The 27,213-nt window shown below is 37.0% G+C and overlaps 1 protein-coding gene across 3 annotated transcripts; it reads left to right on the top strand.

Moving 5' to 3' along the window:
- The first annotated feature begins 541 nt into the window (after positions 1-541).
- On the top strand, positions 542-26,859 carry LOC124183496. Of its 3 annotated transcripts, none has more exons than XM_046572075.1 (4): positions 542-1,022; positions 23,296-23,549; positions 25,452-25,696; positions 25,870-26,859. In XM_046572075.1, the coding sequence occupies exons 1-4, from the start codon at positions 968-970 to the stop codon at positions 25,871-25,873; spliced, it is 558 nt and encodes a 185-aa protein (XP_046428031.1). In that variant the 5' UTR covers positions 542-967; the 3' UTR covers positions 25,874-26,859. The 3 variants fall into 3 exon arrangements, with proteins under 3 accessions (XP_046428031.1, XP_046428033.1, XP_046428032.1); XM_046572077.1 differs by lacking the exon at positions 542-1,022 and adding an exon at positions 6,459-7,210; XM_046572076.1 differs by lacking the exon at positions 542-1,022 and adding an exon at positions 22,255-22,416.
- The last annotated feature ends 354 nt before the right edge of the window (positions 26,860-27,213 follow it).

The raw sequence follows: 27,213 nt of genomic DNA, 5'->3' as shown, positions 1-27,213 counted from the left end.
TGGTATCGAAAATTTGCAATTTCAGGTATTTTTTTTTGTGACACTTTGACTGGGCTAAGATTAGTATATCAGTATACGAATAATAATAACGTTAGCTGTTGCTCGGCTTCTTCTTTTTTCAAATTACAGAATATACTGACAAAAGTTTGTATTTGACCATAAAAATCATTTGTTTCGAGTTATTCGAAAAGCATAACCTCGATTTATTCCATTTCCCGTAATATGGCGTAAAAATTATCTAAGACAAATCCCGTTCCAAAAACATCGCACTACGCGTTTTCAACGCGAGTCAATCAGCGCCATCGATCAATCGACCGATGTTTTCCGCTCGGAATTGTCGTGCGCTTTCGATTTCCAACATGGCCGCCGACAGGATGAATATAGCTACAATTACACCTACTCGCGTCTTCCCATCAAAGGCGAGTCATACCCTTTAATGAACCTTGGACAGGTGCGCGGGTGCATTTCTTACCTCTAGAATGTGCGGCTCACAATAAACGCGCAAACGTGAAATAGCGTTCCACGTGGCCTAAGCCGAGGCGGCTAGAGGTCGCAGTTTTATCGCCCCAAGTATAACTGCCCGAGTTGTTAGCGGGGTGCTAAGACCTAATTAGCAAAGACATCGGAACGATTTCGCACTTGTGCCCACCGCGGGGACCGTTTACAACCTGTTATCGCGTGCCAAACCGAACTCTTTATACCCCCCCCCCCCCCCCCCCCCGCCCATTTACCAATCTGTCTCTTACATCCCAGTCCGTGTTCCTCTGCTTTATTCGAAGACGATCGGTGTGGGTATTCAGTAATCGTTGGCCTTGTGTAATATGCAACGCGGAGTTTGATCGAGTCACGACCGGTTTATAAATGAAAAACACTTTGCTTCTTGTTGTACAGTTTTCGGAAATATTTCGAATATTACTGAGGAAGCGTCGCGTAGTTCTTGTATAATCGACGCTATAAAGGAGGAGGAATGATGCACGTGAACGGCGCGGGAATCGCCGATGCATCGCTCAGGCATACTCGGGGTGACTAATTTATTAATTTCACATCTAATTGCTTCATTATCGATGCACTTTCTTTGGTTCTTAGACTTTTCTTTTTTGCATATATATCATGTGAAATGTTCGCACGCTTTCCTTTCCTTGAATACAGCACATTCATTGATCGATCATCGATGTAAGCCGAAAGTTGTCACCGGCGAAAATACCCAGTGATACTGGAGATAGTCAATCAGTCAATTTTGGATAACCGAGATTAGGGATTAAGCTGGAGGAATTATCGATGTATAAATTCTCTGCGGAGTTCAAACTCCTCGGTTCCATACATATTTGAATTTTTGCCATCGGATTTCGTCGAATGCGGTCGACTCAAAAAAATTCAACGACAAGATCATCCCGGCGCCATGTTGTGGAAATTCTCAGGCCGCGAACATCAATTCGTCTGAAACATAGTTGGAAATTGCGTTATATATTTACGATGTCTCAATCTTGAATATTCACGTTTAGAAGGACGAACGGGCACCTCACTACTTTGTGAATCGTTCAGGCGGCGGTAAATAACGCGGGGAAGAAGTGGCAATTTGAATAACGACAGCTATTCGAACGCGTGCCGTTTAAATCCATTTTTCAAACCGCGGTCGTCTTTTGTCCACGGAGCGCGATGACACGACAAGGCTGCATTTTCGCTGCCGGTTCCTTGCCTCTTGTTTCCGGCGGCGAGTGTAAAGCTATTAAACGGCAAACAATATATCGCAAAAGCTTTTAAAACCGATAGCCTCGGGTGGATGGATATTACACGTGGGTGTCTGATTGCGAAAACGGGAACAAACGGCTAAAAATTCGCATCCGAAGGATGCGGGCACTTTAATTTCGAGAGCCTGCAGATTTTTGTTTCATTCGGATATTTGAATTATTTGAATAGTTACATTTTTTTGTTTTACAAAGACAAGAAATAGATGAGCTCCCGTGCAGTTGCAGCGATTCTCGCGTTTATTCGCACCTTTACTACGATAATATATTTATTACACCTGTATCATAATTATACAAATTGTATAGCAACTTAGCGTCTCACTACAATATCCAATTGCAATGGTAAAATTAAAACGAAATTTTCTCGTTAAATATAAACTACGTGTATAATACTTACGGCGTTTTGCAAGCGAGTATAATGTAATGGTAGATATGTATAGCCACATGTGTAGGATTGGTGGCACGTGATCGATAAGCGAGCGCGAGGTGACAGAACGCAAGTGGGTCGTCGTATGGAAAATATACGATGATTTGATAGTTTCGTTGAAAATGTCTGCGGCGTGAGGAGGCGAAGAAAGGAAAAATATGAATAAAAAGAAAAAAAAGACCGTTTTCGTTTCGAGGGAACTGAGAAAAATTTCTTATTTTTTCTTTTTTACGGCAATTACTGTAACATACCATACGTCGTGACAACAAGTTATACATGCACATTTTCTGCTGTGGCAATGCATGAAATAACAGTTAGGGACTTTATACTATAAACTGCACACAACCAGAAACTCCTCTCATTGTCAGTGCAAAGTCTGGTGCAGCGCATAAAACACATGAAGTAGATAGATAGATCGATAGATAGACCTAAGATAGATAGGTAGATAGATAGATAGACAGATAGATAGATAGGTATATGATTCCTATTACGTTGGTAAAAGAAAGTCTGTATAGAAATTGAAAATATAGAAAGTAATACCTTAGCCTGAATTAGGAACTAGATTAAACGCTAAACTATCCTATCCTGCAAATATATGCATAAAACTTGCCGACCGACCGATGACCGCTGGCATTATCGAACTGCCGTACCCACACTACTATATTTTTGTTCGACAATTTATCTTTTGGCCTTACAGTAGGTAAAATTAGTAGCGGAGGCCTGAAAATTTTGACGTAAAAAGCTGCGACTGCTTTAGTCATGCACCGTCTCACTTAAGGGTTAATAAATTATTACTTACATATATACTATTCCCGCACCGACGGATCCATTGATCGATGTTTTTAGTGTTTCACAGTGTGCAGGCTTGTACGCATATACGTATGCGGAGATTGTGGCCTACAAAGTTGCACCTTTGTTCCCCCCTTCCTTCAACATATAAACTTAAACCTTGACCGTCGAAAAGCGTATATGTATACAAGATACACGCACACACACACAAATTTCCTTACGCTGTTACAAAATGCGAAATTCGACTGGTTCTCTTTCACGAATGATCTGTAGGCATATAATTATAAATGAATTACAGCGGTTAAACCCGATCTCGAATGCAGGCAGGAGACTTGAAAAAAAAAAAGAAAAAAAATCGATCCGCATTTTCTTTCCGATCTTTTTGCACTATATTTTAAGCTCGTGATTAATTATTGATATGCCCCCGCAACGTTTGTATTCGACTTTATTGTTGCAAGTATTTTTATATTATACTTATAAACGAGCGTTACTTCAGAGCCGCTTTTGCCGATCTCGAATCGAAGGTCGCGAGCCTCGGGTTTGAATGCGGAAACGCGCGCGACTGCGGAGGTGGTTTAGCACATTAACAACTCCTGTTCTCCGTGGAGGATATCAAGCTCCGTCGACGTTTCTTCTTTCATTATATTCTATTGTACGTACACACACACGTACCGAATGTATACAACGGCAATTTAGACCCGATCGTAAATATATTATACATATATATATATACTTATACGTATATTATTTATATATATAATGTCTATACACCCACCTACGCAGTCTTTGCCTACATGCGTATCACACATGGATTGTTTTTTACGTAGGCGCAGGGTGCAATTATTATATGTATATGCGGCATATTGCGCACGTGTTTGCGTGCGAGAAGGATAATTATTGCGCGATTGTCGCGCGGCTGTTCAATTCGCGCCGCGAAAATATTAACCTTGAAGAATATTATAGCGAGATTGCGACCATTGTACGAATACGAATATATATATATATATATATATATATATATATATAGAGAGAGAGAAATATAAGTTTCGGGTAGAACGATAATTCCATCAGGTGGTAGAATTCTAGGCAGGTGCTTTAATTACGACCGAAATAAACACGCGGTTAGGAAGGAATATATTATGATAAAATTTGGCGGGGGGGATTTGAATACATTTAACGTTTGCTTGTATAGTGTACGATATGCGTAATATCCTTTTCTTTTACAAATATCATGTACGTTACAATGACGGAATGGAAGGTCTGTTTAGAACAATTTGTCGTGTGGAGGGACGTAGTTCTCCTCTCTGTAAATTGTAATGGGCAAACATGACCTTGCCGAGTATATGTAGTACCCATATATATTGGCGATGATTGGCAATGTCGAATGACGAAGAATGAGAAATAACAAGGCGAGTTGCAATAACGATTTCCAAACAAATGTCGAATAAATCCAGTTATCGTTTTATAGGCATAACGACAAGGGGGAGACGGTATATTGTTGTATTCTAGAAATGATTGTATTCTTTATCTTATAAAGTACCGCGGGTTTGAGGAATAATTTGGTTTATTATCCAAGTACGCAGAGTTTCGAGGATAAGAGAATATAAAAAAATAATTTATAGCTATATTTTACCGTTTAGTGCATGGATTCGAGTATTTTCCTTGTATGTTTAGCAAGTGTTTAGTTAAGGATGCGTGGAATTTCCGTTTCGTCTTAATCATACGCAAATTGTTACAAAAGTATAAATGCAAGTCATTCAATTTCGTATGAACTAATATTAGTCGATCCCAAATAAAACAATTCGATACTCAGAAGAATAGAAAATCTAGTGGATATGTTTGTTTCTACAAGTCTCTTTGATTTCAGTCACTCGTACCGTACAATTTATTTTATTGGTGAAAATATAAATTAACGTTAAGGCCTTGTTTGATCAAAGAAAAAAAAAAAATTGTTAACCATAACGAATATATACACCGAACAGTCGTAGAGACTTGTGCCACATTGCGTCGTATAATTCGAAAATTACGCGAACCGTTACAACGAAGAAATGAAGATTTCCTCAATTCGCGAAATGACAAAATGCTTTTACGGATTTCGATTCCGGCTCGATATACGAGGAAAGTTATACATACGCTTCCCTTCATCGAACTCGCGACTCTTTCCGCATAATCGTTCTCACTTAACCAAGCAATTATCATTTATCATATCACGCGAGTCCCTCTCCACCGATTGCGTCATCGACGTTGACGCGAGACCTCAAGATTAATTGTAAGAATTAGGGAAGTTCGAAAATTACTTGAGCGTTTAATCAAATGCTCACTCATCAGCTTTCCCCGAAAATTCATCACTACAAACAATACAATAATCAAGTTTAGAGAATCTCTGATTCATCGTTAAGACCCGTGACAAATCAAGCAAACAATTGCGATGCATTTGTTTAACGTTAATTTACACCACTCTACGAGCACACAGATATAACAAATTATATCTAATTACGAATTTATTCTTCTCTTCAAGCAATGTATACATGTAAGAATGTACGTAGACGGAGAATGTTTACATTTTCGATTCTTGCTTCCGATAGGAAGTGAAACAAGACGGACAAACCGTCTAATAATTGATATGCGGTCATGCATATCGTTAATTACGAGAATATAATTATTGAAAGATATAAATTCGAACAATTGGTCATTTCGAATTTATATCTTTCGATAACAAATTATAGTACAGGCACGTATGTTTCTACGTATAACAATCCTCCCGGCATTGAGTCAACGACTTTTCCACAATTATCGGTCGAATCGAGATAACGACATGAACTTGCGTTACACAATGCTTGTAGATACTCGGCGTTTCCGAAAAGCGTTATTACCATTATTATTACTATTATTCTTATTATTACACAATTTGCACAAATTTTTTTTCAGCTTTGCTTATTTCTTTTTCTGGTACACCTAACGGTTATTAAACTTTTTCTATAATGTAACGTGTATACTTTCATACATTGTACACATATAATACGGTGAATTTTGTACATGCGTTGCGAATTATCATAAATTAGCAATAAATTACAATTATACGTATATGTATAACGATGCATCGGCGTGCAGCGAGTGTATTTTTTCTTTATTCACCGATTGGGAATAATTTGAAATTCTTATTAATTACCTGACGCTGTTTAATACGTATAAATATATATATATATATATATATATATATGTATATGTATATATATAAAATACAGGTAATAGGAACATGTATAATACAAGACTGGAATAACAGAGGCGGCAAAGTCGACGGGTTGCCGGGAGATTGCGAGGACGAAACGAGACGAGACGAGGCTGTGTGTAAATATATCTGTATGTACACGGGTCCGTGTAAGTTTAATGCGCGCGTGTGCGTGTGTGTGTGTGTGTACACCTATACGCGCGTACAGACGGCCAAGAACCGATTCTTGGGTGTTCGAATGCCGCCCGAGCGGATTTCTGATTCAGTCGCGCGGAGTCCGCCAAACGGATCGGAGCCGCTGTGTCGTCGTCTTGACGAACGATTTTAAATACACGCGTACAGAGATCTCGAGACGCAACCACCCCCGGACTCGAAGCGTGTCACATGCGTAACGTAAACGGCACGATGCAGGCATTTGCCGTAATTGGTTGAATATCTCTCGGTGGCGAAGGATACGGGGAACGTGATGTAAGGAATGAAAAAAAAAAAACAAATAAAAATAAAATAAAAATACAACCGGATTAATCGCGTTGGAAAGAATATTTTGTAGAAACTGTTGTTGGAAAGAAGATCGCGCCTCGACTGCCTCCGCGTGAAGATTAATCTAACGAATTTTCGTCTTATAATAATAATAATATTGATAACAAGTAAGAAATAAGAAACGATAATTCGGCAAGAAATTTCTAACTTTCGATCTTCAAGTTCGTTGTAGAATTGTACTTTTTATTAACTTTTGCTTCATCGATGTACATACCTGAACAACAATCGTAAGAGTGCGCCGTGATAAATAATATACAAGCATCGGAGGTCTTGGATATAACAGTTTTGTTGGTAGTTTTGCTCGGCGAGTGCTCTCGAGAGACACGAAGTGGGAAGTAGACAATTTTGGAAAGTTTATTCATCAAGGGCAGTGAGGGTGGTGGTGGAGGAGGAGGAGGAGGAGGAGGAGGAGAAACGGAGGAGCGTGCAGTGTTTAAAATACAGCCAAACTGACGGATCCGAGCGCAGCGTTCAGTCCAGGTAAAAATCCATGAATCTCTCGGCAAGGTATCTTTTGTTCGCCTAGCACGAACGCTTCGCTGCTCGGAATTTATCGACGACGATCTCTCGAACAGCCGTAGTTTTCTCATTCCTTTCTCAAATTACGTAGTAATTCGTTACGCTGATTAGTCAAGTGGAGCCAAATTAAGCTACCTGGCTGTCGGGCGGATGAGGAGGAAAATTGAACACCTTGTTTTATTATTATTATTATTATTATTATTATTATACAAAAAACACACACACGCGCACGTGCGATATACGTAAAGTTTTACGACACCGATCAAGCATGCAGTTTCAAATTCGTTATTTCGTTCGGATTGTCGGTTGTAATTAATGTCTACCAATTTGTAAGGTTTGTTCGGTAAGAGCGATGATTTTTTTTTTTTTTTTGTTTTTTGGTTTTTTGTTTTTCCGTTTTACCGCGTTGAAATTCGCGAAGGAATTTTGTTGATCGGTTGTTACCTTGATTATTGCGTACGTGTGACGATGATGATTTGTCGGAAGGGGCGGGGGGTTGATGTTAAGAATTTGAAACGTTCCGAAAGTCGGGAAAGTTGAAGCAAAGAAGTCGAAGAAGTTTGAAGAAACGACGGTGTTTTCGGAATGGTCGGAGAGATACGAAGGATCAAAGTTCCGAAATGCGGTGTTGGGAAAATTCTGGTTGCGACAAGTCAAGTTCCGAATATAGAAATATACTCGCAATCAACGAATCGGTGGAAATAATGTGAACGACGAGAATTCGAAACGAAAAATACGGATAATCCAAAGTGGGTGGAAATTTCAGCGAGCCAATGTATCCGTAACGTAAAATAAGGGGTAACTTCATATCGTCAATTCCGGCTATCTTCACCGAGAGAAATCCTTAGTTCCGTTTGGTTTTAGTTTAGTTTTGCAACGATACCTGTTTTACCGAATTTTTCTAGTTACCGTAACAAATTGAAATCTTTCTCAGTGCTTATGTTAATTTTTTTTAGTTCTTTTCCTATCGTTTTTCGATAATACATTGCGAATGAAATTTTGTATACACATGTGTAAACAAGCGAGTCCCCGTTGAATTTCGAATATAAATATCGAGTTCACGGGCATCCGGCTTATAGGCCTAGCATTATACTTATACATTATATATATATATATACATTATACACATATTTTCCAATTCGCTAAGCATTACGCGGCGCAGTCTTTAAGGACAGAGAGATTATACCCGACCGTACCTTATTCCTATTTTAAATTGTGAAATAGTGAATGTCTCGCGAGGCTCTGTGCGAATGAGATCGCAACGCTTGACAAGAAAAGACTCGAAGACAGGCACGGTGAATTATATTTATTATTATTATTATTTACGGCCAGAATTAAGGATCGTTACGAATTTACCGCAATCTTTTGCTCTTCCTCCGTAATTTCTTCCTTACTTGTTCTTGTTTTTTTTATTGTTTTTTACACATTACCTACTTTAAAAAAAAAAAAAAAAAAAAAAAAAAAATACCAGGCGAGTAGCGTACCGAACTTCAACCGGTTCCACTCATTTTCCATCGCGTTGAAGTTAATTTACGTTATCGCAACGATTCGGGCTGTGGAAAAGAAACCGTTATTTCGCGACATTGGAATCGTTTGAAATTCGGTAAGCAACCGTAATAAAGGAAGAAAAAAAGAGACTCGTTGTCGGGCTCGTGTTCCGAGATATCGGTTCGTGCAAAGACATTGTAAAAATAAGGAAAATGTACAGCGATGACGACGTTCTTCCCTGATGTTCCCCGTTACTACAAAGTCACACTCCAACTTCGATATCCTCGTCGTTTTATCCTCGGCATCTATTTTTTATTCCACATTTCGTACCTAATCGATCACATAAATATTCGAACCTTTATCTCTATTTTTTCAACTTCCGCGTGAGACTTTTTATTTTTTTTTTTTTCATGTTTCCTTTTCAGTAATCGCAAATATAAATATGTATATATATATATACATGTATGATGACAACGGGACGAGATTAACCTAATTCTCGTGTGTTTAATAATTGATTAATTAATCTATTCGTAATACAAGATATACTGTGTCTTGTGTTATTTACACGTACAGATTGATACCGTTGCCCAAAAATCGCTTTCGAACCGAACGAAATCACAATGTTTGCCAAATACATACGCACGATGCGATGATAACAGTAACAAGGAAAAGTTGGCATGATTTTTGCGTACAAACGTACAATAACTTATCGTTCGAATTATTATTCCTTTCATTTCTTTCGCTCTTTATCTTTGATTCTCCATCTTTATTCCCCCGTCCCTCGTTATTTGTCATGGCGAAATAATGAGAAATTATTGTTATTATTATTATTATTATTATTTTTGAAATTTCGCACATAATTTCGCAACTTATCGGAAAAGACCGCGCGATCATTTTCACGTGATATCGTTGAAATCCAACTAGTTATCGAAGATACGTGATTGTACGTGATCCCTACCTACTTACATAATTTACACTACTACTATTATTATTATTATTGTTAAATATCTAGAAATTGTAAATAAAAAATTGCGTTTGAATAATAGCGTGTACGTATTCCGTATTTATTACGATTTCTGTACGTAATATTCTTTGCCAGATCGATCCTGCGTGTTAATTAATACACGGACGTGTCACATGTCTGTCTGTATGTTCGTATGAAGCAAAATTAAAAATAAAAAAATATATAATATATATATATATATATATGGAAAAGAGGAAAGACATCGATACAGGTGTACGGCGACGTGAGTAAGGAAAAATGAACACGTATGCAATTCGTACACGTATGCTTGAGAGGTCTATTAATAGGTATATTGACTATATCTGTTCGTATGATATATACATACATGATACATATATATAAGGTACTCCCGACACACAGGTTACAGAAAAGGCTGACGTTCAGCCGTGAACCCCGGGCGTGCAGAGTGAGCTGCGTGTAGTCGTAAAATTAAATTGCAAGTCGATATATATATATATATATGTGTATATATATGTATTTAGTATACGCGTGTGATTATTAAATATGAAAATTTTGGCAGTCTTGTTTTTCGTTCACCGTAGTCGATCCCCCCTAACACTCTGCATTCAATTATACGTGGTTCTCATTTTACACACACACACACACACACGCATACCCAGTCATCTAACCGTACGGTTTTAGTCATCCAAAAACGATTATATTCCTATTGCCTCTTCTCCTTTTTCTTTTTTTCCGCTTCACTTCCTGGTTTGGTACGTGTCTTTTTTCTTTTCCCCTTTTTTTTTTTTTTTTCAAATTGTGTACAAACCATTATATAACTATGAATATATATATATATATATTACGTCAGGTATGTACCTATAATATACGTATTTAAATAAAAGTATGTGTATTGTGTACAGTGTATATATATATATATATGTATAAAAATTTTTAAGATTTTTGAGAAGACGGAGAAAAAGATGAAGTGAGAAGAGAAAGAGAGAGAGAAGAGATGAAAAAAAAAAACGACGGAAAGGAAAAACGATGTTGCGAAATTATTATTAATTTATTTGATCAGATGATTTAAATTGGATTAATTTTACGCGCGATTTGATACGCGTTGCGGTAATTTGATGGTAACACACACCGAGCGTATAATTTGTAATTATTATTGTTATTATCGGTTATTTCTAAGGTCAAGTCGACTAATCGGTTGAGAAAAATGTCGCTTTACCTGTGTCAATCGTATTATACGCGTGCTGAAATGGAACAAACTTCCCACACAAAGTGATATTGGCGCGACTTATTCACGCGTGAACGCGTGTCGTATGTACGATACACGTGTGCGGTATAGTACGGTGTAAAAAAGTATATTTATTGGGTTATACGTATGACGTAACTCGTATGCACGTATTTATATATGCCATTGTACATACCGATGTGCACGGTGTTCGTTATTCGATTTTATTGGCTGAAATGACTCGCCTTCTTCCTCTTTTTCTTCTTCTTCTTCTTCTTCTTCTTCTTCTTCTTCTGCTTCCTCCCGACGTCGACGAGGCCTCGATCGAAACTCGTAATCACAATTTAGCGCTGCAGGAGAAGCGGCCGCACGTCAGTCGCTTTTACAGATCAATAATGTATTATTGTCGTTACATGCCGTATGTATACACGGGATATATGCCTCTGCGAACGTACGCGTGTGTACGTAACAACTTTGCATAGTTTCCGTTTGCCTCAACTCTGTCTTTCTTCTTCCTTGTAAGCTTTTTTTATTTATTTATTTATTTATTTTTTTTTATTTCTGGTACAAAAAAAAATTCTACAGAGATGCAGAAGCATCTGTACATAGAACCAGAAGTACATATAGTATAGAAAATGAACATTATGAAAATACAAAAAAAATTATTACTTATTGTCTGTACTGCTTTACAAAGTGATAGAAACCAAAATTACACGTAAAAGTACATAGTTATTAAAGTAAGGACTAGTAAAGTTTCATTTATTTATTTATTTATTTTTTTCTTCGTCTCTTTTCTCCTTTCGAAATTCTTCTCTCCAGTCGAGTTCTTTTTTTCTTCAGATAATTACACCGGACATACCTATGCGGATGATTGTGCGCGTATAGTTTATAATAATTAGCTTTCTACAATATTATATACAGATGCGGAGCAGTATCGTAACGTTTAACGAAAAGAAACAATCAATTCTTTTCTCTCCCTCTCAATTTGACGGGGAAGTTGAGCTGATAAAAAATAACAAACAAACAAACGAACAAAGGGACAAATAAATAAACGACCAAGAATCGATGATACGAAACTTGCACGCAATGACGATTATCTTACGGTACATTGAAAGAATAAAATATATCCAAATCCGTGATAAAACTGCATTGCAACAACTGTTTTCATACCAGAAACTCAAACTTTATATGTTATTCACGCTCGCGTATAATCGTAAATTCTTCATTATCCGAGTTTAATCAAATATCAATGAATTCGAAAGTAAATTTTGTGAAAACGCTTTTCAACCTTCAGCGTATATATACATATATACATATATTTAATTATATACGATACAAATTTTGAATATCAGCCACTCTGCGTAGCTGCAAAACTTAGGGTTTTAATTTTAATTCTCTTCGCATAAATACCATGCAAAACGTACATAATATATGTTCTAACGTGCATGCATGCGAGAATTACACACGCTCACGTCACCGTGTAACGATATATTTAATACTCGGTATAAACTTGAATCTGTCCGGCTGGATGAAAAATGTAGAGCACCGGCGTGAATCGCGAATCGCGATGTTGTTTGCACAGGTACCTAAAAATATATGGCGATTGTCTCCGCGCAGATATATTCTTTGGCCTCAATTTTATGCTGCCGCGAATATACACGCATGTACATGCTGGCTGATTATACTCCGTTATCACTGTATATTATACAATAAATTTTTACGATCACAATTAATGTCGCGAAGATTGCCGTTGATGTAAAAGAAAAAAAAAAAAAAAAAACCAAACGTTTGTATCAAAATAACAGTTAAAAATTGTGTAACTTAACGTGATGATAACAATTATTATTGTTATTATTGTCATTGTTATGAATTTAAAAAATTCGAAATTAATGCAGACGATGATATATGTATATGGCATTTATTAACCGGTAAAATGTTGAAGGCGCCGGTTATTAGCATTAAAAAAAAAAAAAAAAAACGAACGATTAGTCTTGACCGTGAAACGGCGCTGTATTTGCATAGGTGTAAGTACACGTAAATAATACGTAACAAATGTAATAACATAACCGAGAAGGATTTAAATGTAATATACGTACACACCTATGTGCAGGATACGTTGATCGAAGATAGAAAAAAAAAAAGAATGAAGAAATAAATAATTGGAGGGAAAGAAATCGTTCACAGGTATTTTTAGCGACGATATCACACGCTATGCTCGTTTTCACGTATCAATTATTATACATAATGTACATTATACATATATGTGTATAATTTATGTAAACTACTGCACGTAGAATTACAATATACTCATGTATATGTATATATGTATATATGGACAATTACCCACGCATAAATATGACCGCACGATATTGTTGCGTACAAAATGGTTGTTAATAATTAACTACGAGAAGTGTAATAATTAAGGCTTGTGCGGTCAGGTGATGTGCAAGTGGGTAACGTATAACACGAAAAAGGTAAAATCTACCTACGATAAGAGACGATTCGAGTCTTTGGTGGTGTTTGCATACGCGTAGGAATGTTACCTTTAGCTAGGTAAATTGGTGCCGTATAATAATGATAATTATTATAGTAATGATAATAATTATAACATTAAACCGTGCCACGAATGCGATCTTTAACGAAAGGCCAAGTTCATTATCTGTCTGGGTGGCAATACAAACACTTGACAGCAGACAGAGAGAGTGTGCGGGTAATTAGTGAGTTTTAAATATTCTATTATTTTTTTTCCCCTTCTTTTCTCTTTCGGTGTCTCGATTTTTTTTTTTCTTTTTTTTTTTTAACCGATTTTTGCAGAGAAAATTTTCGTGCAATACGAACAACGACGAAGTCGGCAAAGTACGGTATTACGTCTGAATCGACGTTCAACTTTTAAGCTTTTGTTAATACGATACCGTTATAATTTAAACTCGGATGACGTAATTTTGCGCATATATACGTAGATATATTTATAATATAACCTCACGACTCGTCGTAATTCCGAGGTTTTAGGAAATTGCGACGTGAATTGAAAAGGGGGACGAAGTTATCTTTACAATTTCGGCATCACGCTTGTCAAAAGATATATTGTGCCGCGATGATACCGTTTATGATAATTACGTGCATACAATGTGTATTTTACATTGTAGTTACAGGCTGTAGCAAAGCAAACATTCGTTTTGATATTACATTGCGTACGCAAATGAAGGTATCTGCATATGTACCTAAAAACTCTGATCGTATAATGTGTAACACACCGGGACGATCTCTTGAAAGTTGAAAATCAACCGCGCATGCGCCGAATAACTAAATCTCATTGGTCGGCGAGATCTTCCAGCAGCGATGTTCTTGTCTGCGACGCAGGCCGGCCAACCTACGAAAAATGTCTACGTTTGAATTTTCAAAGAGCTTAAGCATTAAATTCCAACCGTTCTTTGAAGAATCGACTTTCCGACCCGATAAAAAATGCTTCTCAAACCTTTCCGAGTCACTGCCTCGATTATTTGAGATTCTAACCTCGAAAATTCGTATCAACCGCATCGCCGGCAGAAATAGTTTGACAGCTGAAAACTCGCGCATGCGCGTTTGATTTTCAAGTTTCGTGAGATTGTCCCGGTATAGTAAATTTTAGCACTTGAAATTACGGTATAAATTTCTCTTTTCTTTCTTCTACGATATATATACAACAAAAAAAAAAAATATATGTTGCGGCATAATAACTTTATTATATAACAATTTACCCCGAGAAAGCGTGCGAAATGATTAGTACAAAGCGGAGCTAATAATGATTCACGCATGGCGGTGATTAATAACTATGCATATTATTTATACCGTATAGATGTGAAAATCCTATTTTTAATTCTGGCATGTGAGAATTGCTAAGCTATAATAATAACAATTTCCACTGCAGTATAATATCGTACATGAATTATAATAATATGCGTATGTACCTTGTATGTAAATTATAATACCTATATTAAAGACTCGAGCGAAACGGAGGCTGTGCCGGCTGCATTTTTCCGTGCATCTAGCGAAGGTGAGATATAATTTACAGCTGACTTGGTAATCCGCGGATCATGATTCGCCGGAGATCGGATAAACCTGAAACGTTAATCGCGCAACCGTCGTTTATTATTGCATACGCACGTATGTTGGATATTTTTATGACAAGCCTCAACGTATAATTATCGTCCCTGGCGTGTATAAATTTAAGCTTGCAAATTGCGTGTACAATGAGAGAGATAAATTACGAACAAACCGAAATCGTTGGTAATTACACACTCCAGATTCCGTTTTTTTTTTTCGAATCTCTTTCGACAGTATTGACATTTGACGCGCACCCTAAACGACGGTCGTTTAAAACGCTTGTAAAACAAAGTTTTATCAACTTTTGATACGTGTGACTGTGTGCATAATGCAAGAAAAGATGAAAGTAAAAAAAAAAACGTACAAAGAAGTTGCAGTAACGAATCTTGAGAGATTGCTTTTTTTTTATTTTTTTTTTCTCCACGAAATAATTGAACACTATGAAAAAAAAAGATTAGTAATTGGTGACAATTTCACACGTTCTGTGATTTCTCGGGTCGCTGATTACGAATATGAAATCAGATTTTGAAAATTGAAGATGGTGGATCTGATATGACGGACGAAAACTTGAAATTTCATTGAATATCGTGAAAAAACTCTATGTAGGGGTTTTCGGGGGTCGCTGATTGGACTCGCCATATTGAATTTTCAAAATCTGATATCAGATTCGTTATCAGCGACCCCAAAAAGTCCTGGACAGAGTTTTTTCTTCGAATTCGATCGAGTTTTAAGTAATTGTCGGCCATATTGGATCCGCCGTGTTGAATTTTCAAAATCTGATTTCAAATTCGTAATCAGCGAGGCCAAAAACTTGTAATTTATGTATAACATGTGTACGTGTAGAGGGGTAACTTTCTCGGAAATGAATTATTTGTTCAATTGTTACGATTTTTTACAATTAATTTTTTTCCAACAATAATCAGTAACAGTAAATCTCTAAATGGACAAAAAAAATTGATACAAAATAGGTGCCAAAAATATTTACCACTATGACTCGAAGGGTTGAAAAAAAAAAAAAAAAACTCAAATCCGTTAATTATACATCAGTTTTTAAAATACGCGCGCGTGCAAGTTGGATGAGCAAAGTTCGAAGTACATTTGTTTGGTAATCACGATTGATTAGCCTGAAGAATTAATTACTTTTCTCACCGATCAGAACGTAATTTCCATTGCAAATGTTGCTACCGATTAACAATTTACACACCGCGTGTTTGAATAAAGGACTCGGCGAAAAAAGAAAAATGAATAAATAAAAATAAACAAACAAACGATTATTATTCCTGATTTACAATCTCGTAATTTGTCGTTGCCTTTTTATTTTACTCAGGTTCAGTGTAACAAGTGTTGTGCAATTTTGCGAAATAATAACGTCGTCGACAGAAAACGCTAATCCCTTGTTTTATTTTTAAACTACAACTTTCTTTCTCCGTATTTTTATTACACGCGTTTCGGTGCAGCAGACAAATGGGTCAGCAAACGCGATGATACGCGCGTTGTAATTAATAAACCGCAAGGACGTAATTGTCATTGCGAGGAAAACTCAATCGCGGTAAACGGTATTTTAATTTCCTTCTTTTTTCCGCATGTATTATATACGCGCGTGTGTGTTTCCATATATATACATATATATATATAAAGTTAAAATGTTTATCATATAATTCTGCAATTTATATTACATTTATATCTCTCTCTCTCTCTCTCTGTCTCTGGTTATATGTATTATAATTACGTAAATATTGTACCTATTTAAAAATACAATACAAAGTGTGCGCGCGTTACTGGCGCTAATCGTAAGCAAAGTTTATTTTCACTTTCGCCATCGCGGTGATGATGATTGAAGCGACGGATACATGCGGCAATAAGAAAGGACCTCGAGCTCAAGGCGATGTTCGTAATAATACATATGTAGTATAATGCTTGAATAAATGTGAAGCTCAATTGGTGTGCACAACGTGCATAGGCTTCATCGTTATGATATGCGGGAGGATTAAAGATCTCTGCAACGTATAACATATATATGTATATATATATTTTTTTTTTTAATTCACCCTACATATCTACAAATTTAAGCCAAAACCGCAAATTTCCGACTTGCATAGTTTTCGAGATATGTCGGTTAGAGTGTTTGAAAAATTCAAACCGCCTGACTCATCTTTTACAATTTTGCTACCAAGATCCGAGTTTACGAAGCTTTGTTTAAAGCTAAAAACTTACTTTTGACGGAGTACGTATAAAGAAAAAAAGTTTAAAAAAAACAAATATATATGTATGTCTAATTTGAAATTTTTTACTACATCATAAAATAATAAGATCGCAAAGAACGACATTATTATCTATGATTACGTATTTGTATAATATAGAGAATAATTATCCGTCAATTCAACTTCACTCGCCGCTCTTTCCCTTTTTCTCTTCGTCGTTAGTTCGACGTCGATAAAAAAAAAAAATTATGACAAAATAAAAAAGAAAGAGGAAAAAAATAAATAAATAAAAGGCCGTTATATCCTTTCTTCAACTCGAAACCATTTTACGTGAATAATTAATTAACATTTCCGCACGCCCGTTGTTAATACATAATTATTATACACCTTTACGCGTCAGTTTTGATCTTTATGCGATCCTCGATCGATTATCTAAAATAATGTTTACTTGAAACACAGTGCGGTTTATAAATATGCCTATACACTATACATATATGCGTTTGGTATACGAGCAGTATCGTGATTAATAATAATAACTCGGAACGTTGCGAACGGTGCTTTTTGTGCAGTTTTTTTTTTTTTTTTTTTTTTTTTTTATTTCTGCAACGTTGTTAATCCACTGCTCGAGTGTCTGAGTGCGATAATTGCGAAGGGAAAAGAGAAAAAAAATCACATTTCTGTTAAGAGACTCGACGTCTAAATGCGATGTAATATGCATGTATCGTTACAAACCGGACGTCTGCTGCAGTAATACTTTATTGTGCAAAGAAATGATATCGTACCGATATTAAATGTATCTATTATGTTACACATTGTATAGGTATTCACATGTGCAGGATAATAAGAACGAGTCATTACTCGGCTGAACTAGTTTCAATTGACAAAAGGCGGCACACTTGATTCCTCGGTGTGTTGTACATTATTTTTTTTATTTATTTTTATTTTAATTTTTTATTCCTTCTTTAAATCCCGCGGATTCTTTCCCACCTCGACGGTATTTATTTTTTTTCGATCCATGCAGATGTGATTGAAACAAGATATTAGCATATTAATTATCCAAGCTAAATTTTTCGATTTTGGTAAAAAATGAAAATAGTCGAGAACCGAGCGGCGACCGGAAATAAAAATTTCTCTCAGTGTACGCCTACGAGTAAACATGACCCGAGAAGTTTCTTGTTCAAAATCACTTTAAACATTTATAAACAATCGAGCGGATGAATAAAAAATCGAAAAGAAAAAATCCAGATACCGTTTCAGAGCTGGGACGATAAATTTCAGAATTTTTTTTCTCAACAGTATGCAAAACGGTGAGGCTGTTCGGACGTTTGTCGGATTCCCATGGAATTCCAGATACACGTGTAAGTGTAGAATTGATCGTCTGACAAATAATACTCGATGAAGCGCAACGCGATTGCGAAAACGTGACGTATGTTCAACAACGAAGATAAAATGTAAAAAAGAGAACGATAATAAAAATGAAAAAAAAAAATAAATAAATAAATAAATAAAAATGAAAAAAATAGACACGAGCAGAAGAAGAATAAGAAGAAGACAAAGAACCGTTGCGATAAAACTGCACTTTGTGATATATTGCATAGAACGGAAGAGTTGCAAGTCTCCCGTGACTTTCAGATATCATACCTGAGGCACATGCGACGCACGTTTCGCGTTAAAACACACGTATTGTGTCGCGTACCGTATAAATATACATTTATCTTTGCTGCTGCTGCTGCTGCCGATGCATGTACGATGCATGCAAAAATCACGACCGATCCGTAGGTATGCGTATTATATATCCAGTGAAAATGCAGCGCGTTGCAATCGCGAACAATCGCTTCGCAATCTATGCGCAGACTGGTTATACGTGTACCACATTTTATAAATATAACACCGCACGTGACGAATGTTCCCGTATTTTTTTTTATTTTTTTTTTTCAACGACACCGTTTCGAAAAGATATATTTACGTCATTTTTCGCGTACGGTCAAAATCATTCGGAAGCTCTACTCGCTATACTTATTATAATAATAGTAATAATAATTAGAATTTCGTCCCAAATTATCTCATTATTCGTATTGAAAAGAGATTAGAAAAAAAGAGAGAAAAAAAAAGGTCAGTTTGTAAGTTGATCCCATTATCGTGCACAATAAATACAATTATCTGTTGTTAATCGATATACATATACGTGGTATATATAGATAGTGCGATTATAGTCGTTTTTATTACCTTATATTAATTACATGTAGAAAGAAAAAAGCTACGATACGATCATCGTGTATAGGTATTATAGAAATTTTATATACCCGTAATCGTGTCAGCGACCTCTTATAAAGATCAGAAACTGTTCGGAATCAGTTTTAAGTGTAAAGGGCAGCGATACTGACGCGAGAAAAATTATAAAAACCTGTAGAAAATTGATAATGGAGATGGCACGAGACTGAAGTTGGCAGCAACTTTCAAGTTAACGAAACGTTACAGGGAACAAAAAATTATTAGTACGCAACTTTGCAAGTTTCAAGAGATTCTTCCGGTATACACACCTCATTCCACACACGCTTATCTAATTTGTTTTTTCTCACTCATTTACCTGTTTATACAAGCTACGCTCATTACGTCGTTTAGACACAAGTATAAAAAAAAGTCCATAACTACACGTGTGTCAAAACAACCATTTTTTATCCAAATAATATTAAATAAACAACACACATATATATATATATATATATATATATGTCGTAGGCATCTAATAAAATCGGGCATTTAATTAAAGAATGTTTAAGGTGAAACTATTTACAGTAAAACCTTTTAGAATATTATGCTTTATATATGATAAATTATTTCAAGGATTTAAAAGGAATATCTCAGAAAAGAAAATTAATTTTCAGAAAAACACCAGTTTCCCGTTACATCCCATTTTTTCTTCCTTGTGGTTCTTTCATTTCAATTTTCTTTGAAAAGTACGCAACGGTTTATACCTACGACGTCAAATACGTCCGTGGGCTTTTCCTTGTAATACAATCAGCCGAGAAAGGTGTGCGGCAAAGTATAGAGACTACGATATATTTGTATGTGTGTATGGTACAATACCACATACCTGTGAAACGATGGCGCGACGGATTCGATAATGAAAGTGGACGACGAACGAAAGTGGGCCAAACATCGTGACGCGAAGAGTTGGGTGGGTTCTCATTCATTCGCGAGATACTCGTTCTCGGGGCTGGGTTGAAATTACCGAACTTGAAAAGTTCCGAAAGCGGCTGAATCCGAATTATCTTGCGACGAAACTTGAGGTAAATAAGTCAAACCTCGAAGAAGCGACAAAGTTTCGAACGGTCGGAAACGCGACGGATCAAACTTCCCATATGCAAGATTACGAAAAGCAAAGTTCCGATGGAGCAAAATTTGGTAAAATAAAGTTTCAATATTTAAAATATACTCGCACAGCGTACAGTTTACTCAACGAGTGGGTGTAAAAAATTAGAAAAACCGAAAATCAGAATTACTAGGATTACGAACGACAAGTATCGAAAATCCAAAACAAAGAAAGATCAAAATGGGTGAAATTTCACTAGGCCGGAAATTCATGGAACTGAAAATCTTGGACCATTCGAAACTTTGACGTTTCGTCAAATTTGATTTCCTTACTTCAAGTTTCGCAACCAAAATATTCGGAATTCGGTGCTTTCGGAACTTTTCTAAATTTGGAATTTCAACTCCGCCTTTCCTCCCTGAAGAAAGATACGTAATTTATACAAGTTCTAAATTCATGTGAAAAGATTACTCAAAGGCTGGACGTGTATGATACTTTATAATCTAGATTAAATATATCTATAGAACGCATCATATGTATATATAATACCGTGTTATTAACGACCTAATTATATCGCGTAACTATAAATGAACAATTCAATAATCAACTGATTAATTTTACATCTACAGGTGTGAAATTACCGTATGTTATATAAATAGATAACAAGAAAATTCCATCGCGTTATACGGTGGAAAAAATTCTTATACACGTGTATTTGCCGTGTGTATATATTGTTAGATGTTGTCGAACTTGCGTTCGAAATAAACGTTTAACTATATAAATTAGAACGGAAACAAAGTAGGCAACGTATGATTCTACTTAAAATTAGAGAGATCTGGGTAATAATCGATCTTCTTTTTCTGCGGCCGCAAAAGTTGTGTTTATTAAGTAATTTAAATTTGCCTTGTATTATAATATCGTAAAATTAACGATCGCGCAGGTGCTGATATTTTAAGAATCATAATAATAAATTTATACGTTCGGCAATAATTATACACACCTATACACCTGTACGCGTTATTATACATAATATAAGATGTACGATAGCATCAATAATTGTTAAAAAATAAGACGAAGATTATCGCCAGGCAAATAAAATTGCCTCTCTTACAGGCGGGTATAGATGATGGGTTATTATATATTATCGTATATGCATAATGCGTGCATGTATGCATCTGTGTACATTAAAGGTGCGCATCCTGCGTTGCAGACTTGTTTGCCCGGCGCGGCGTTTGCACTCGTTCAATGAACCTGAACGATCCAGACGCCGGTTATGAGTCGGTATCATATTCCTTATTACTCTAGTTGCGGGTTTACAGCAACAATGCGCGTTCTCCGTGTGTCAAAATTTTGCTGCGCACAATTCAAGTTCAATTTTTCACGACTGCGTAACAATTACGATGTCGCTGTTACTATCCGATGCTAAAAACTTACCCCTCAATTTACTGTTCGTGCTTGTCTTAATTAACGTAGGTATGTAATCGTAGGTGTTTTTAATAGACCTTCGTTTATGTATATTATATGTATGTATACACACACGCATATATCATTTGGATGAATTTATGATCGGGGTCTCGCAGACTCGAAGCGATCCGCTGCTGCCGGTATTATCACAACCTTACCGGCAACGTCAACTACGAAATGAATTTGGATCACTCGTAAGAGCTCGCATTCAGTCAGTTAACACGAGCCGATGATCTCGCGTCGATCTGCTGCCGCTTCGCGATTTCTTTAACATTCTCTTGCGTATCTATCACATTGTCGTAACTCGCTGTCATGTGGTAAACAACTACTTTGCGTACGCGGATAAAATACACTGTTGTCAATGATCGCGAATTCGGCTGATCATGACTATTACGACGAATGAATTTTGGATCTGTGAGTTGAACGTGTATTAATTGTTATATTGTTTGACAAGGGTGGAAAGATGCGATCGCAAACTTTTGGGCCCGAATCACACACGATATATAGTTTTTGTAACAAGTGGATGAAAAGTTTTGGGGCCTTGCGTAGGGTGTTAGTTTTACGGCACACGGTCGAACAATTTCTTCTCCCTAAGGACGAGAGTGAAGCAACTGTAGAACTGCGCATGCGCGAACCTATATTCACGATACTGACAATGAAATTGGCTACTTTCGACCCGCTAAAATGCAACGCAAAGTTCCACTTTTCACGCACGTGTGATACAATAGTATGTTATGTAATGAGGAGGGAAACTCGATCTTTTCGGGCCGAGCGTAAACTTGCAATATGAGTCGTAGGTGAGCCGAAGACAAATATTGCAAATACGATAGGGTAAAAGACCGATGCTTCCTTGTTGCGCACGATTCTTTATACAACAAGAGTATGTCACGAGTTCTTTCACCAAGCACGAATTGAATTGAGGTTGGGGTGGCGTAATGTCAGATTTTTTTCGCGACCGCGCATGCGCGCAGTGCGGAAAAGACCACTTTCCAACTCCCATGACTTGAAACTGGACTTTTCAGTACAACGCGCATGCGCAATCGCAGACTCGCTCTACCGTCGTAGAAACGAGCACTTTGCGTACGGAAAACACGCGTGGAAAACCTCGTAAATCGTGCTCACGTTATGCAAACACAATTTTATTCTCAAATATATTATATATATATATGTGTATGATCTTGTATTTCCATTGGGATAATCGACACATGTAATTTGAAGAAATTGTACGATATTTGTTTTAGCTTTTGAAAATGACGTGTGATTAATTGTTTGCTCGTTTGTTTTTGTCCGTAGCCATGTCTCTGGAGGAATCCCGGCGCTCCCAGCGTCCCTATCGCTACGGGATGGTCCTGCTGTGCGTCGGGGCTCTGATCAACTGGTTGGGTCTAGCCGAGAACTACGTGGAGCCGGTCAGATATATCGGAGTGGCCTGTATCGTCGCCGGAGCTCTCCTTATATGCGCAGCAATGTGTTGCTGGCTTCACGCCCCTCCAACTACGAGGCCGCACGTGTCAACGATGCACTCGAATCATCCCATAACTGCCCAGGTATACCTAGGATGAAATTTTCCTTGTTTACCAGCATCTTACGTCGACCAAATTTCACGAGGCTGTAGTTGGCAACGTCAATGTCGATATAAAAATTACCATTTTCCTGCTTGGGGATAAATTGAGGCGTTGAATTTATAAAGTCTGAGTCATTCGATGCCGCATGTATGCTGTTTGCTTAATTAAGTTCAGATTACGTATTATAAAAGTCCCGAATAACGAGTTTTGCGAAAAATGCATCAACACAATAAAGTTATAAACTTCAATCTGATCAGGATAGTTAGAAAATTAAATCAGCGCGATCTGAATTCGCAAAGAATCGTGAAACGCTCATTTTTTAACAGGATCGTTCTTACGATCTCCGCAACTTTTTAGGGGTTGTCTAGTATATACGTATATATGCGCAATCGACAATCTTTTTTTCTCGACGACTTTCTTTCCGCAACAACTCGATATCGTGCTGTTTTCGCAGCTGTGTAAATTCACGAATTGGCAGAAATTATCATTTGGTGAGAATAACAAATTTTCGAGCTAAGGAATTTTGGAATAAATTATCGCGAGAGGTTGTATGTCGGATGCTTATAAACCGTACGTGAGTAAGACATTCGGAGCCGTGTGAAAACAGAGAGAAAGAGAGAAACGAGCGCTAAATAGTTCTCTGCGATATTACTTTTCGTCATCATCGCGCAGCATGAGAAAGAATTTTTAGAACACGCTTGCAGGTCGGACCGATATAGCACACGGAACATTTTACGTGTATACAGGTGTAATAATGTAGGTTTGTTTCAGAAGAAAATCGATGTGATGTATATAACATGGAGTCTGAACCGTTCGCTTGGACGAATAAATTCCAATTCAAATCGCTTATAAATTACACGAAATGCGTGAATATCTTTTTCGATTTGAAGAAAATTGCACGAATCAGGTTTAACAATTTTAAAAATACGTACATAATCGAAACGTTTCTCTTTCACTTTCAATTTCTGATTGGCGCTTAATTCAGAGATTTACGAAGGTGAAAAAAAAAGTGCCTTTGAAATACCACGCGTCGAGGGTCGAAACACACCGGAAACGTTGAAACATGTACTACGCAATCGATCCGCGTGGGTCAAACTCGTGTCTACGCAGTTGGTTATACGGTAAACTCGGTCCTCCGATTCGATGAATATAACGTTGTAGGTGGATATAGATATAAATGAGGCTTGTGCAGCCGCGCAGGTTGTTCACTTGGAAGTCGTGGTTAGGCATATCCGACGCTGTATACATTCAACTGTTTTTCACGTGAAACGACCACTTTGAAGTTGGGAACGTTATCGTAACGATTCATGGCGAGGAAAAGTTGTTAAACTTGGTGATTTTGGAATTGTTTGAAATTCAGTAAACCTTAATTAAACAAAATGTACTCATATTTTGAAATCTTGGTTCCGTCAAAGTCAATGCAAAAATTAGAAAGTAGTGATTTTTTTCCCCAATGTTTTTTTACGATAACGTTACTAACTTCAATCTCGTGTAAAACGATGCGATTACAGATCAATTCCTTGCGTTCTATACCGAGTCATCAGATGTCGCGCGGGTTGCATGGCAGCAGACGATTATCCACCATGTCGGAGCTGGACGCCATCTTGCGCCGTATTTAATTATAAAGGTTATTCTTTATCGGTTTTTTAAGTCCGTGTAGACTCAGCGTCACAAGGAAAATACTCGATGACCAGGCACGGAGTTTTCCTCGTCTCGATATACCCGCGGTATGATTAAGATAACGTTATTCAAAATTGTACCTAACCTAAAAGGAGCGAGTTGAAGTTTCACCTGACTGGTCGTTTGCATGGGACTGTTTTTCAATGTAGCATCTTCGTATTGTAATAAAAAATCTTCGTATTTTTTCTCCTCTCCCCTTTGCAGATCGACGATCCAATTCACGTTATATCGATCGATGAACCCGCGGGTGGATCCAGGCAGAAGCCTCCGGATTACGAGGCGGTTGCCGACGCGCCGCCGAGCTACGACGATGCGATTAAACTGAATCCTGGACAGTTCGTCAGGTCGAGTGATGCGGGATTCACCGGTTCGCCGGAAGTCGGAAGATCGTCATCCGGCGAACTTTCGGTAACTGAAGTTGCACCAACGCCGCCTCCGCCATACGCGAGGTATGAGTTCGTTCGATACTGATTCTTCATTTTTGCATCCTTGAATAAAAAGCTCCACATAATTATACAATGAAAATCTTGCTTGCGATTAAGACGCGGCAAGTTGCCAATCGAGTGGTGTATGGTTTTTTTGTTTCTAACCTTGTTATTTCTTTTTTCCTCTCTGCTTTTAGGTGAATAACTGCACGGAGGGAAGATTAACGCGACTACGCCGCAGAACCGAGAGAAGAAAAACGAAACAGAGTTTAGCAAAAGTAAATTAATAAGTAAACTAGGGACCATACAACGGGACCAAACCGCGTGAGATGAAGAACAGAGGCTTCCATCGTTTCTTACTCTTTGAAGAAATAGGGGAGCGTAATCAACTCTGAAAATCCTCGGCCCTTAAGGCTGGCCGACGACGAGCTGACGCCGCGAAGCTTTCTTGATACTTAAAAACATAACAACAATAATGAAGAAAAATAAAAAAATGTCTCGCCGCGTGCACCTATATACATTCTTTTGATGTGTATGTGTAATAGACGTTGGATAGCGTAAAAGCACAATATATTACGTTGCACGTGCCATGCCGCATTTATAAAACATGCATGCATGTGTGATGCACGATTTGAAAATAATTTTTTTTTTATTTAAAACAAAAAAAAAAAAAAAAGAAAGAAAAAGAGAAAAGAAAAAAAAATCGAGAGAATCGCCGACCGCATTACATACCAGCTAATCTATACGTACACGTACCCTTGCGCCACATCTGTAAATAATCGTCGAGGCAATGAAGACTTAACGAGGGAAAGAAGGCGAAGATGAAGAAGAAGAAGAAGAAGAAGAAGAAGAAGAAAAGTAAGGAGATTAGACATGGTGAAAAAGAAATTAATGACAGACAAGGACGAAGAGGACGTAAGAAAAAAAGTTTATCGGATATCCGAAGGAGAAAATCTGGCTGTCGAAAAATCAAGAGAAAGAAGCGCATGTTTACTGAATTCTCATGTTACAACAAACTTATTCGAGACAACGAGATTCATTTTCATCTCTTTCTCCATACACTATAATCCTGTGTCGACACAGAAGCACCAAGAATTGCTACCTACATTATAGTTATGATAAGGACGATATCAATGCTGCTACAACTATTGTATTAACGATAATAATGATAATAACAACACCAACAACAACAACAACAACATCAACAACAATAATAATAATAATAATAATAATAATAATAAATGTTATTATTATTAAATCTGTACACGAAAACACGTCCGTCTCATTGTGATATTTAACTTGGTATTGATGTATATGTGTATACATATATGTATATAAATACGGTATATAGTTATAGCGTTATAAGCTGTCAAGATGTATAAATGATCTTTGTAATATACAACTATGTTGACTGGTTTTTAGCGAATTAAGATAAGATGTGTGAGATATTTTCAGTCTTTTCTTTTTTCTTTGTGTTAAAAAAATTTTTCTTTCATTCCTTTTTTTTCTCTTCTTTTGTCTTTATAGTAGTGAAAATGGCA

Source organism: Neodiprion fabricii, chromosome 5 (genome assembly GCF_021155785.1).
Source record: "Neodiprion fabricii isolate iyNeoFabr1 chromosome 5, iyNeoFabr1.1, whole genome shotgun sequence".
In the NCBI taxonomy this organism is placed as follows: Eukaryota; Metazoa; Arthropoda; class Insecta; order Hymenoptera; family Diprionidae; genus Neodiprion; species Neodiprion fabricii.
Note: the sequence above shows the minus strand (reverse complement) of the source record. Positions and strands in the feature narration are given on the sequence as shown.